This window comes from Hyaena hyaena, unplaced genomic scaffold (assembly GCF_003009895.1).
Source record: "Hyaena hyaena isolate Hyena2069 unplaced genomic scaffold, ASM300989v1 scaffold_879, whole genome shotgun sequence".
Classification (NCBI taxonomy): domain Eukaryota; kingdom Metazoa; phylum Chordata; class Mammalia; order Carnivora; family Hyaenidae; genus Hyaena; species Hyaena hyaena.
Genome location: NW_024081510.1, coordinates 295,709 through 310,364, shown reverse-complemented (window position 1 = coordinate 310,364; position 14,656 = coordinate 295,709). Strand labels below are relative to the sequence as shown.

At 41.3% G+C, this 14,656-nt stretch overlaps 1 protein-coding gene across 1 annotated transcript in view; it reads left to right on the top strand.

The window, feature by feature from the left end:
* OBSCN (obscurin, cytoskeletal calmodulin and titin-interacting RhoGEF) overlaps positions 1-14,656 on the top strand; it is a 159,920-nt gene that overhangs the window by 56,895 nt on the left and 88,369 nt on the right. Inside the window, 4 exon segments of the mRNA XM_039220260.1 lie at positions 693-968; positions 4,331-4,606; positions 6,269-6,544; positions 12,377-12,652. Coding sequence (XP_039076191.1) covers positions 693-968; positions 4,331-4,606; positions 6,269-6,544; positions 12,377-12,652 — 1,104 coding nt within the window.

Genomic DNA, 14,656 nt, shown 5'->3' with positions numbered 1-14,656 from the left:
AAACCCCAAATAATAGCTCTTCTTTGAGTGAGCATATTGACAAGTGGATTGTAAAGCCAGAGAGAGGAAATCCACTTTTGACAAAAACAAAACAAATCAAAACCAAAACCAAAACCAAAACCAAAAGAAATCCCCAAAGCAATGGCATTAACTTTACCTGATGTCAAGACTTTTGATAAAATTACAGCAGTTCAGGCAATTGGGTCTCTATGTAGGGACACATGAAGGGGTGGAAAGGTGATGGGGAGGATATATAAACACACATAACCACAAACACTCTGATATTTACATATGTAAAGAGCTCCTAAATGAATATGAGTAAGAAACAGTGCTGTTGTAAACAGGGAAAAATACTTGAGCAATGACACCACCTCATTTTAAGGACCCAAAACTTCAGAAAGGGTTCTGTACTTTGTGAGTCATCAAAACTCTGAGGACACAGTCACAGGAATACACAGACAGAGCAGTGATAGAATGGTCCCCACCTGGAACAGGCTAGAAAGTGGCAGAGTGTGTAAATAACTTATGTCAGTTGTTGCTGAGAATGTGGTTAGGCTTCTTGGCCACACACCTGATGCAGAGATTGGAGACAGTTCTAGTCCCCCTGTCTCCCTGCTTAGACCTTCTTTCCCAGATCTGCATTCTTCACATAGATGGTATCTTTGACCCCATGCATCCCTCTCTGTCCCCAGAGCCTGTATCCATGTTTGCTAAGGAGCAGCTAGCACACAGTGAGGTGCAGGCCAAGATGGGGGCCAGTGCCATGCTGAGCTGTGAGGTGGCCCAGGACAAGATGGACGTGACATGGTACAAGGATGGGAAGAAGCTGAGTGAGAGCTCCAAAGTGCACATGGAGGCCAAGGGCTGCAGCAGGAGGCTGGTGGTGCAACAGGCAGGGAAGGCAGACGCCGGGGAGTACAGCTGCGAGGCTGGGGGCCAGAAGGTGTCCTTCTGCCTGGATGTCAGAGGTCAGTTCTTTGAGACCACAAAATTAGCCTTTTCATGAGGTGAGGGTGGAACAGGTTCATCCCCAAGACAGACTCATGCTCTTTCAGTTAGACACTGTCCTTTGACATCACGCATTCGCCACCTGCATTTCCACATCCTCGGTGGGATCATGGGAGCATGGCTGGAGAGAGTGCACAAGAGGGAGACAGGCTATTGTCTTACACCATGGGTTGTGTTTTCACATAATAGTGCTGGTCACATTTTCCCAGCACATGTTCAGAACCTACTGGTGGACCTTGGAATCCAGGAATCTGGATCTCCCTAAAGCATGGAGGTGAGGTAGACCAGATGTCTCTCCCCTGGGGTTGTTCTGGGAGGTCGCAAATATCTTCCTCCCAACACACAGGAGGATTTCTGGTAGTGGAGATATTTGATTTCACTGAACCAGGGGAAGGGGAAATTTGGGCCACAGAGTCATAATTGGAGTTTGCTCAGGACTATGCTTTGAGTCACGGTTTTTGACATTTTGGGACACACTTCCCTCTTTTCAAAGGGATATAGATGTTTTCTCTGCACCTATATGTAGCCAAATCTAGATCTGTATTGAATTGCAACATCTGTACAGTTTATAAAGAGCACAGACAATTCCAAATCATTCAATGACTAAGGAATTATACTGGAACTCACATAAGAAAAATTGGACAAGTTGTACAGTCCTAAAACTGAAAATAAATGGATAATCATAAATAATTTTCTCACAGAATAATGTCTAAGCCCAATGCCTCTACTCTTAAATTATATGAAATATTCTGGAAAGAAATTATTTCATGTTCATAGGATTATTAGAGAGTGCTGAAAAGAGATGCATACATCAACTCTTTTACATAGGTAACATATCAATACCAAAATGTGGCAAGATAAATATGAAGAATGTTCACAGGCCACTTCTTGTTGATGTCAAGGTAATGCCTTCAAGAAAATATTATCCAGCTGAATTCTGCAATTTATCAAGAGGACAATACACTAGGACAAGAGTTATATTCCAGGAATGCAAGGCTGGTTTAACACCAGAAACATTAGAAAATTAACACATAGCAATCAAAGAGAATGAAATATTGCCACTTGCAACAACGTGGGTGCAACTATAGTGTATAATGCTAAGCAAAACTAGTCAGAGGATAACAAATATCATATGATTCACTCATATGTGGAACGTAACATACAGAACAGATGTGCATAATGGAAGGGAAGCAAAAATAACATAAAAACAAGGAGGGAGGCAAACCATAAGAGACTCTTAAATATAGAGAAAAAACTGGAGAGTTACTGGGTGTTAGGTGGGGGGGGTGGGCTAAATGCAAGGGTACTAAGAAGGACACTTGTTTGGAAGAGCACTGGGGGTTAAAGGTAGGGGATGAATCACTGGATTCCATTCCTGAAATCATTATTGAAATATATGCTAACTAACTTGGATGTAAATTTTAAAAAATTAATTAATTAAAAAACAAACAAATCAACAAATAGCTTGGTATTAACAAAATAAAAGAAACAATAATGTGATTTCCTTAATAAATTAAGAGTACAAGCACCGGATAAACTATAGCATCAGAAATCCAGAGAGAATATGTCCTGATATTTGGCATCAATTCCTTCCACAAAATTCTTCACAAACTTTAAGTAGAACATTTTGCCTCTAATATAATTATTGGTGGTATTGAATGTCACTCCTATGTGATATCACATTTCACATGAAAACCTGAAAACTTCGTTTTTGAGTTGGGGCCAAGAGAGGGAATCTGAGTGTCCTCACTTTTATGCAATATTCACACTGCAGCACGAAGGAAAATAAAATTAAAGATATAAAAGTTGGAAAATGAAAACTGAAACTAATAGAAGATACGATTATCAATGTGGAAAATTCTGAACAGTTAATTATTGGATGGGAAGAGAGTGGGGACAGATTAGGGCATACAAAAATCAATATACAGGAAACATTCTGTATCTAGACATCAGACACCATAAGTTGGAAAGTGACATTTTAAAGGAGTTACAATAACATGAGAAAAATCCTGTTACTAATTCCAGATCTAATAAAAGATCTTGAGATGCTTTATGGGCAAAAATTATTCAACTTTACCAAGAGACAGAATAAGATCTCAATCATGGATAGAAATTGATGGAAGACTCACAAGTGTTCAATTCTCATCAAAACCCAAATAATAGCTCTTTTGTGAGTAAGAATATTGACAAGTATATTGCAAAGCCACAGAAAGGAAATCCACTTTGAGAAAAACAAAACAAAACAAAAAACAATGAAATTCCCCAAAACAATGGTATTTACTTTACTTGATAGATATCAAGACCTTTGATAAAACTATAGGAATTCAGTCAATTGGGTCCCTATGTAGGGTATGAGAAACAGCCCAGAGGTACAGAAAAGTGAGTCCAGAAACAGGTCTGTATAAAACCTGAGTCCCTTCTCCTTTTCGTTTTTTATTTTGGTTTTTACCGTGGTGCTAAGTGTGACTGTAGTGAATAGTCAGCCTTTCACAACTGGTGCTAAGACAGTTAACCATATGGAAAACTGAAATGAAGTTGGATGCCTATTTCTTGGCATGCAAAAACTCAGCTCAATGTGGGTTAGAACTCAGCGAGAAATGTAATCAAGCTCTTATCAACAGTGTGGGTCGTTAATGACTTCAGCGTGAAATATTTTCCTTAAACAGAACAAAATGCACAAAACAAAAGGGACAAAATAACGTATCTGTCTATAACAAAGCTCTTAACATTTTGTCACTACAAACATCATGAGGAGGTAGATAGGCCATTCAAAATGATGGATAGGATATATAAACACACATAACCATATACACTCTGACATTTACTTATAAAAGAACTCTTAAATGACTATGAGTAAGAGACAGTGCTGTTGTAAATGGGGAAAAACACTTGAGCAATAACACCACATATGAGCAAATATGACAGTCCAAAAGTTTCAAAAAAGGTACTGCACTGTGTGATTCATCATCAGGTCGAAGCAGGAGACAGCCACAGAAAAGCACAGCTGGAACAGCGAAAGAATGGTCCTCACCCAGAGCATTGCTGATGAGCAGTGATAGAATATGCAGTCCCCATCTGGAATGGCCCAAGCAGAGTAGTGATAGGATGTATGGTCCCCAATTGGAACAACCAGGAAAGTGGTAGAGTAAATAATTGTGTTAGTTGTTACTGAAAAGATGGTGGGGCTTCTTGGCCACACACCTGATGCAGAGATTGGAGACCGTTCCAGTCCCCCTGTTTCCCTGCTTAGACCTTCTTTCCTAGATCTGCATTCTTCACATAGATGGTATCTTTGACCCCATGTATCCCTCTCTCTCCTCAGAGCCCTCAGCTGTATTTTCCAAGGAGCAGCCAGCACACAGTGAGGTGCAGGCTAAGGCGGGGGCCAGCGCCACACTGAACTGTGAGGTGGCCCAGGACAAGATGGATGTGACATGGTACAAGGATGGGAAGAAGCTGAGTGAGAGCTCCAGAGTGCACATGGAGGCCAAAGGCTGCAGCAGGAGGCTGGTGGTGCAACAGGCAGGAAAGGCAGACGCCGGGGAGTACAGCTGCGAGGCTGGGGGCCAGAAGGTGTCCTTCTGCCTGGACGTCACAGGTCAGTTCTTTGAGACTACAGAATTAACCTTTTCATGAGGTGAGGGTGGAACAGGTTCATCCCCAAGACAGACTCATGCTCTTTCAGTTAGACACTGTCCCTTGACATCACCTTCACCACCTGCATTTCCACATCCTCGGTGGGATCATGGGAGCATGGCTGGAGAGAGTGCACGAGAGGGAGACAGGCTATTGTCTTACACCATGGGTTGTGTTTTCACATAATAGTGCTGGTCACATTTTCCCAGCACCTGCTCAGAACCCACTAGTATACCTTGGAGTCCAGTAGTCTTGATCTTCCTGATGTATGGAATTGAGGTAGACCAGATGTCTCTCCTCTGGAGTCCTTCTGAAAGGTCATTGTATCTTCACCAAGCACACTTAAGGGTTCCTGCTAGCAAGAGATAGTTGACTTCACTGAGTCAGGGGAAGGGGAGATGTGGGCCGCACAGTCATACTTTGAATTATCTCAGACTGTGTTTTGGGTTTTCTCAGTCTTTGGTCTTCTGAGACACTTCCCTCCTTTAACAAGGGTATAGGAATTCTCTCCATCCACATGTAGCCAAATCTAGATCCATATTTTGTTGCAATGTCTGCATAGATTACACATAGAGCAGAGGACTGGTGTGTATATGCCCTGACACATACCTGCTATGCTTGGAATTTCCTTTCAAAGCATATCTTACTTTCACTTTGTCATAAGTTGGTGTTTTGCCTCTGAATTGTGTTTGTGGTTAGACTTATACATTTACCAGTGGGATGCTGAACAGCTATTATCTACTAGCATGCCCTGCTAAGTATGAGGTCACAGGAGCAGCCACTTACAAGTAATGTAGCTTCTATTTCACAGCATTTCCTAATGACTAGTGTGCACCTGTGCCACCCTGGTCTATCAGTAGAGATGTCTGAGAACCAATTTATTTTCCTTTCGTGTAATTCAGACAGAGTATAGTTACATGTGGCTCCTAGATGCCAGCACGTAACATGTTGGTATTACATTGGGGTTTAATGGTTTGTGAGTGTTTATAGATGCTTAAAACCCTGTGTATTTGTGATGTGATTGTCTGAGAATATGATATAATATTATGCAAGTAAATTTGGAAAGTTTTGACCAGTTCATCAAGAAAGCTATATCAAAACTCATGGAATACACATAGACAATTTAAGTAGTCTCAGAACTTTATAAATTATTGGAATCATAATAAACAATCTTGTCACAGAATACTGTATTACCATAGGGGGTCTACTGTTAAATTGTACCAAATATTCTGGTTGTAGGGACCTTTCTGCACTGCAGGGAGAATGTTCTTAGTCAATCATGTGGTAAAGACTCTGCATCATCTATAAATATTGAGGTGTTATAGGCACCATGACCCCAGAGATCCCATGAACACAAGAGTCTTTCACAGAATGCTCCCCTGAAACAACCGAGGCAGAGTGGTGGTAGAATATATAGTCCTCACTTAGAACAGCCCACATAAAGCACTGGGGTAGAAGGTACAGATAAATCGTGTTGTTTGTCCTTTGGAAGGTAGTGGGGCTTCTCCAGTTGGTGCAGAGCCTAGACTTTCAATTCTCCTGCCTCTCCATTCAGTCTTTTCTCAGTGCTGCCTTCCTGATTTGGATAGTATCTTTGACCCTATACTTCCCTCCCTGTCCCCAGAACCTACAGTGGTGTTTGCCAAGGAGCAGCCAGCATGCAGTGAGGTGCAAGCCAAGGCGGGGGCCAGTGCCACACTGAGCTGCGAGGTGGCCCAGGCCCAGACAGAGGTTACATGGTACAAGGACGGGAAGAAGCTGAGTACCAGCTCCAAAGTGCACGTGGAGGCCAAGGGCTGTAGCAGGAGGCTGGTGGTGGAGCAGGCAGGGAAGGCGGACGCCGGGGAGTACAGCTGTATGGCCAATGGCCAGAAGGTGTCCTTCTGCCTGGACGTCACAGGTCAGTTCCTTCTGGTACTAACAGTCTTGTTTGGAGATAATGAAGGAATTGCATTACAGATCTCACAGACTCTTATGCTCCTTCCCTTACTCTTCATCTTTTCCCTTCTACCATCCTTTTTCCTCCTCTTTTCAAAGCCAAGGCTAGACTAACAGAAGTTTAATGAAAAGAGCACGTAGGGAGTGAGAGGTGCCATTTTGGTGTCCCTGAGGTGTGCTCTCAATCATGCATCTAAGCACCTGCATAGGACCCTCCTGGAATTCCTTGGTGCCCAGGACTATGGCTGTGCTTCATGTTTGTGTTCTGAAGTAGACTAAGCATCTCACACCTTGGTTATATGACTTGCTTTTTTGGGTTCCCTATAATCCCCCTTCAGTGCTGTGTGGAGTTCTTACTAGTGAGGGACATTTCAATTTCTTTAAACCAAGGAAGGAGAAATTTTTTTTTAATGTTTTTATTTATCTCTAGGAGAGAGACAGACAGACAGACAGACAGACAACGTGAGCAGGAGAGGGTCAGAGAGAGAGGGAATCACAACCTCTGAAACAGGCTCCAGGCTCCGAGCTGGCAGTCAGCACAGAGCCCGACGCGGGGCTCGAACTCACGAACGCGAGATCATGACCCAAGCGAAAGTCGGACGCTTAACCGACTAATCCACCCAGGCGCCCCAGGAAGGAGAAATTTTGATGATATAATCATACTTGGAATTATCTCAGCTAAACTTTGGATTATTAATTTTTGGTTGTTTTAAGATATTATTTTGCACATGAATATATATTATCTGTGTACCTGTATGTAGCAAACTCTAGACCGATGTTTTCTTGCAATGCCTGTGCAAAGTATACAGAACCAGAAGGTTGACAGACATGTGCTTGTATGTAGCAAACTCTAAACTGATGTTTTCTTGCAATGCCTGTGCAAAGTAAACAAAACCAGAAGGTTGATAGACATGTGCTTGAGATATACATATGTAAGTTCTGGAATTCTTTTCTAAAGCACATCTTGTCTCCTTGTGTCTTCAGTAAGACCATTCTGTGTCAGAATTCCTCTTGGAGTTTGATTTATAGATTTAGAAACAGGAAGGAATAAGTATCACCATACTTTGCTATATATGAATCCTAGTGGTAGCAGTCACCGGTTGGTATAGCAGCATGTCATAGGATTTTGTAGTGGATAGTGTGTGTTTGTGCTTCCTGGCTGCTTAATGGGGAAGTCTAAGGACTACATTTATTTTACTTTTGTCAAAATGGTCTTAACATCAGAGGAGAGTGGGCTGTAGCACCACATTAATCCTAGCTGCCAGCACATAATAATTGTGATGGTATATCAGTATATAATATTTTTGGGTGTGTACAGATACCACAAAAACCTACATCTTTCCACAGTATTTTTTGAGGGAATATAGTGTATTATTTTATGGTATCAGTTTGAAAAGTTTTGATAAATGGATCAAAGTCTTAGAAAAAGCATCTGAGTGGCTCAGTCAGTTAAGCATCCAATTTCGGCTCAGGTCACGATCTCACAGTTTGTTGGTTTGAGCCCCGTGTCAGGCTCTGTGCTGACAGCTAGCTCAGAGCCTGGAGCCTGATTCAGATTCTGTGTCTCCCTCTCTCTCTGACCCTCCCCTGCTCATGCTGTCTCTCTCTCTCTCTCTCTCTCTGAAATAAATAAAGCAGTAAAAAATTTTAAAAAAAGAAAAGAAAAACCATCTGAAAAAGTGACACAAGAAGAAATAGATGACTCAGATAATCCCATAATTTTAAATAAATGCAAACAGTATTTTTTTTCCCTAGAGAATGATCTAAGCCTAGTAGCTCTGCTGATAAATTACACCAAACATTGTAGAAATTATTCCATGTTCATGGAGATTCTCCTAGAGAATAAAATAAACATGTATACTCTCCTTTGATTCATGAAACTAAAAATGTCAACACCAAAATCTGACAAGGAAAGTAGAAAGGATTAAAATTATAGGCCAATCTCTTGTGGATATCAATATCCAATATCTTCAACAAAACATTGGCAAAGTCACCTAAGCAAGATGTCAAGACAAAAATATGCTATGATGAAGTCATAGTCCAGGAATGCAATGTTGGTTTAATATTAAAAACATTGGAAAATCACTAAAGTTGATCTCTGAAATATGTGGGGATTAGGGGTGTTAATGCCCAATGTAGTAAAAAATCCACTTATGACTTTTGGCTTTCCCAGAACTTAACTGTTAATATCCCACTGTTGACTGAGAGCCTTGCTGGTAACTTAAATAGTTGATTAATGAATATTTTGAATATTATATGTATTATACCCTGTATTCTTACAATAGCATAAGATAGAGGGAAGAAATGGTACTAAGAAAATTGTAAGAAAGAGAAATACATTTATAGTACTGTACTGTATTTATAAAAAAATAACCCATGTTTAAATGGACCCCTGCAAGGCATCACAATCCCAGACTTTAGCCTCTACTACAAAGCTGTAATCATCAAGACAGTATGTTATTGGCACAGAAACAGACACAGAGACCAATGAATAGAATAGAGAACTCAGAATCAGACCTACAAATGTATGGCCAACTAATCTTTGACAAAGTGGGAAAGAGTATCCAATGGAAAAAAGACAGCCTCTTTAACAGATGGTGCTGGGAGAACTGGACAGCAACATGCAGAAGAAAGAAACTAGATATTTTCTCACACCATACACAAAAATAAACTCGAAATGGTTAAAGGACCTGAATGTGAGACAGGAAACCATCAAAACCCTACAAGAGAAAGCAAGAAACAACCTCCTTGACCCCAAACGCAGCAATTTCTTACTGGACACATCCCTAGAGGCAAGGGAATCAAAAGCAAAAATGAACCATTGGGACCTCATCAAGATAAAAAGCTTCTGCGTGTCATAGGAAACAATCAATAAAACTAATAGGCAACCAACAGAATGGGAAAAGATAGTTGCAAATGACATATCAGATAAAAGGCTAGTATCCAAAATTTATAAGGAACTCACCAAACTCCACATCCAAAAACCAATTAATCCAGTGAAGAAATGGGCAGAAGACATGAACAGACATTTCTCCAAAGAGGACATCCAGATGGCCAACAGACACATGAAACAATGCTCAGCGTCCCTCATCATCAGGGACATACAAATCAAAACCACACTGAGATATCATCTCATGCCAGTCAGAGTGTCTAAAATGAACAAATCAGGAGACTATAGATGCTGGCGAGGATGTGGAGAAATGGGCACCCTCCTACACCGTTGGTGGGAAGGTAAACTGGTACAGCCCCTCTGGAAAACAGTGTGGATGTTCCTCAAAAAATTCACAATAGAACTCTCCTATGACCCAGCATTAGCACTGCTAGGAATTTACCCAAGGGATACAGGAGTGCTGATGCATAGGAGCACATGGACCCCAATGTTCATAGAAGAACTCTCAACAATAGCCAAAACATGGAAAGAGCCTAAGTGTCCATCAAATGACGAATGGGTCAAGAAGATGTGGTTTATATATACAGTGGAATACTACATGGCAATGAGAAAGAATGAAATCTGTCCATGTGTAGCAACATGGATGGACCTTGAGGGTGTTATGCTGAATGAAATAAGTCAGGCAGAGAAGGACAGATACCATATGTTTGCACGTATAGGTGGATTAGGAGCAACTTAACGGAGGACCATGGGGGAGAAGAAAGGGAAAAATAGTTGGGGAGAGGGAGGGAGGCAAACCATGAGAGACTCTTGAATGTTGAGAACAAACTGAGGGCTGATGGGGGTGGGGGAGAGGGGAAGGGGGGTGATGTGCATGGAGTAGGGCACTTGTGGGGATGAGCACTGGGTGTTATATGTAAACCAACTTGACAATAAACTATTTAAGGAAAGAAAAAAAAATTGGACTCCTGAAGTTCAAACCCATGTTGTTTGAACTAGCATCAACTAAATAACGTGAACTAACAGTTTAAAGGAAAAAAATGATATGGCTATCTCAATGAATGCAGAAGAACAGTTTGACAGAGTTTAACATAAACCTTGAGCAAATGTTTGATAAAATTTAGCCTCAATACATGCCATAAAATTCTTTTTTTTTTTTTTTACAAATAGTTTATTGTCAAATTGTTTCCATATTTGACCAACTATCAATAAACCAATTCTTCCTTACCTTGACAAATTGGTAAATAGTGCTACAGGAAATACTATGTGACATCATACTTCATGGGAAACCTTGAAGGTTTTACCCATGAGATAGAGAAAAAGAAAGGAGGCGCACTGTTAGTTCTTCTATCTACATTGCACAGCACAGAAGGGAGGAGAATGAAATAAAATTCATAAACCTTGGAAAACAAAGTAGAATTCACAGATGACATGGTGATGATCACCAAGTCTAAAATTACAACGAAAAATTGTTAGGCTTTGTGAGTACTCAGAAAGATAGCCACATACAAATGCTAACATACAAAAAACACTTCTGTATATATGCACTAGCAGTGATAGCAAGAAACCATTGGAAAACAAAACTCTAAAAGGTTTATAACAGCATCAGAAGTATTGTGTTTCTAATTCCAAATCTAATAAAAGGTTCCTAGTGGCTTTGTGGAAATGATTGAACATTTTTTAGAGATGATAAAGAAGGTCTAAATAAATGGATAAAAATCCATCCAAGCTGTTTGTTAACAATTCAAATCCAAGAAATGTTCTTTGGGAGGATAGTGGAGGGTTTTAAAACTGATAAGCAGCTTCAGTGTGAGCATTTTATCTCTCAATATCAAGGAATATTATAAAGCTACAGTAATGTAGACAGCTGGATCCAAATGAAGGGACAGTTAGCAGATCAAAGGAATAGAAAAAAGAGCTCAGAAATAGACTCATCCATGAATAAACTCCCACCCCATCCCCACTCCTTTTACATAGCGTCTACGCAAGAAGTGGAAAATAATGGTCTTTTCATAATTGTTTTTTTGCCATTTAATCATATGCAAAAAAAAGTTGTCTGGTAATTCACACTACATACAGATCCAACCCCAGGTGTGATGCCAGGGTGATAGGTGGCACTCTTAGATGATGACATGCATTGAAGGCTAAGAGGGGATTTCTGACACAACACAAATGCACTAACCACCATGGGACAAGAATGACATGTTTGACCACATGAAACCTGAAATCTTTCATTCAATAGAACATACTACAAGAATGAAAAGGCAACCACACACATGTGGAAGCGAGAGGCCCAGTCACGTAAACAGAGCTCCTAAAACTGAATGTGAGAAAGACAGTCTCTCATATTGACCACTGGACAGAACACATGACAGTGATGCTCGTAAAGAATGCTCCAGTGTGTGAGTCCTCAGGATTGTGCAAAACACAGCCACAGGGGGCAAAAGACACTCCCCCAGATTGCCAGCACTTGTCAGTGCAGAGTTTCCCAGAGTGTGAAGCCCTGAACCTGCAGGAACTCTCTCACTAACAGTGAGATGCTCCCAGAACGATTGTGTGGAAAGACTCTTCATCATCTGGGAAGGTTAGGTGTGAAGACATCATGACTCCAGAGGTTGCATGTGCACAGTGGTCTCTCACAGAGTCCCAGCGTAGAACAGCCCAGGAGGAGCAGGGACAGAATGTATGGTCCCCGTGTGGAACAGCCCACGTGGAGCAGTGATAGAATGCAAAGATAAATTGTTTACTCATTGCTGAGAAGTTAATGAGTCTTCTCCAGGACACAGAGCTGGTGCAGAGTCTGGTGAAGATTCCCCTACATCCCTATTTAATCCTTCTGTCTTTAGTGCTGCCTTCCTAACTTGGATGGTGTGTTTGTTCCTGTGTGTTTTTCTGTGTCTCCAGAGTACTCAGCTGTGTTTGCCAAAGAGCAGCCAGCATGCAGTGAGGTGCAGGCCAAGGCAGGGGCCAGTGCCACAATGAGCTGCGAGGTGGCCCAGGCCCAGACAGAGGTTACATGGTACAAGGACAGGAAGAAGCTGAGTGCCAGCTCCAGAGTGCACGTGGAGGCCAAGGGCTGCAGCAGGAGGCTGGTGGTGCAGCAGGTGGGGAAGGCGGACGCCGGGGAGTACAGCTGTGAGGCCGGGGACCAGAAGGTGTCCTTCCACCTGGACGTCACAGGTCAGTACCTGGGTGGTGGAGGCGTACTATGTTAGCCCTGTTTCAGGAGGGTGTGTGGAATGACTGACAGCCATGAAGACCCTGTGGTCTCTACTAGGCCTTCTGTCCTCACGTCTCCCATATCCCATTTTCATGCCTATGGCCAACCCCAGGGAGAGTAGATGGAAATATCGGTGTGACAGCAGTGCATCCCTGTTGTGCACCCTGAATGGTGTCTCTATGGAGTAGTGCTCGTGGAGTGCCTGTGTCCAACACTCTGGCTCTATCTGGCTTTGGTGCCTAAAGTAGAGCTGATGTCTCTTGCCCCAGAGCATGTGAATTACTTCTAGAAGCTCCCAGATGATTCTCACCACATGAGGGTTGAGAATGCTGGAACCAGATACGGATGCATTTCAGCTACCCAACCCAATCATGTTGGAATGTTCTTGAGACTGAACTTGGCATTACCAAAATTTGAGTTTGGGACACTTCCTTCCTTGCATGTGGACGTGGAAGTTAACTATGCACTTGTGTGTCCCAAAATCCAGATCCCTGTTCTGTTGCAATGTTCACACAAAGTAAACTAGGAGCAGAGAGCTGGGAGATATTGACTTGGATGTGCACCTAATGCATGGGACATTCTTCCTCCCTTCCTTCTTTCCTTTCTAATTTTTAAATGCTTATTTTGAGAGAGAGAGAGTGAGCGAGCATGAGCAAGGGAGGAACACATAGAGGGAGAGAGAGAATCCCAGGCAGGCTCTGTGCTGACATTGCAGAGCGCAAAGCAGGGCTGTATCTCAGGAACCATGAGATCATGACCTTAGCCGAAATCAAGACTCGGAATCTTAACCAACTGATTCACCCAAGCACCCCTGGAACATTCTTTTGAAAGCAAATTTTGGTTTCCTTTTGTCTCTTTGAGAATGTTCTGTGTCAGTATCGTGCTTGGAGTTTGATTTTAGATTTCAAAAGTGGGAGGAATGAGTAGCTTCTCTGAAATCAGCACACTTTGGGACAGATGAGTTATTATAGTAGCAGCCGCTGACTGGCAAAGCAGTATTTATGTATTTATTTCATAACATTTACTAGTGATGTATGTGCGTTCAAGCTCCCATCCCTGTCTGGTTTACAGAGATGTCTGCAAAGGAACTTTATATTCCTTTGGCTAAGAGAGGTTAAGCTCAAATAGATGGGCTCTGGCCCCACTTGACTCCTAATGGCAATGTGTGACTATTCAGTAGTGTATCATTACATGATTTGTAGATGTGTACAGATAACAAGAAACTTACTAGGAATACTTTTGACCCCGTCATTTCAATAGAACATGATATTATTTTACTCAAATAAAATCAAAATGTTTCAGCAAATTGGCCAATTCCTTGAAAACTGTATCAAAACATCCCAAATAAGGTATAAACAATGTGAACAGTCTTATAACCTTTTAAATAAATGGAACCATCACAAAAAATCTTCTCATTAGACAAGATTAAGTTCAGTGGTTCTGCTGGTAAGTTATAATTTAAAAATTCTGAATTACAAATTACAAATTCTGGAAAGAAATTTTCCCATGATCATGGAGATTCTTTAAGAGGATAGAAAAGGGATGTACACTCAACCCATTTTATGCAGCATTGATACCCAAATCTGACAAGTATGAAGAATTGCAATTGGAGGCCAGTCTTGGATGCACGTCAATACTAAGTTTTACACAAAATATTGTGCGAGTAACAGAGCAATACCTGAAGTGCAAATACACCATCTGAGGTCATCACCCAAGAAAACAGAGTTGGCCAGAACATTAGAATATCAGTATAATCTGTCATATTTAGAAGTTAAAATAGAAAATGCATTTTTGTTTTATTCTCACATGACTGCTTGATAAAATTTCTACATCATATGTAGAAGAAGAATTTTATAAACTAGAACATACGTTCATGTAGTCAAGTTCTTGATTAACTAGTGACAAGAAGATAGTTCCTTGATTTGATGCAGGGTACAGAAGGCTACAGCACATCACACTCACAG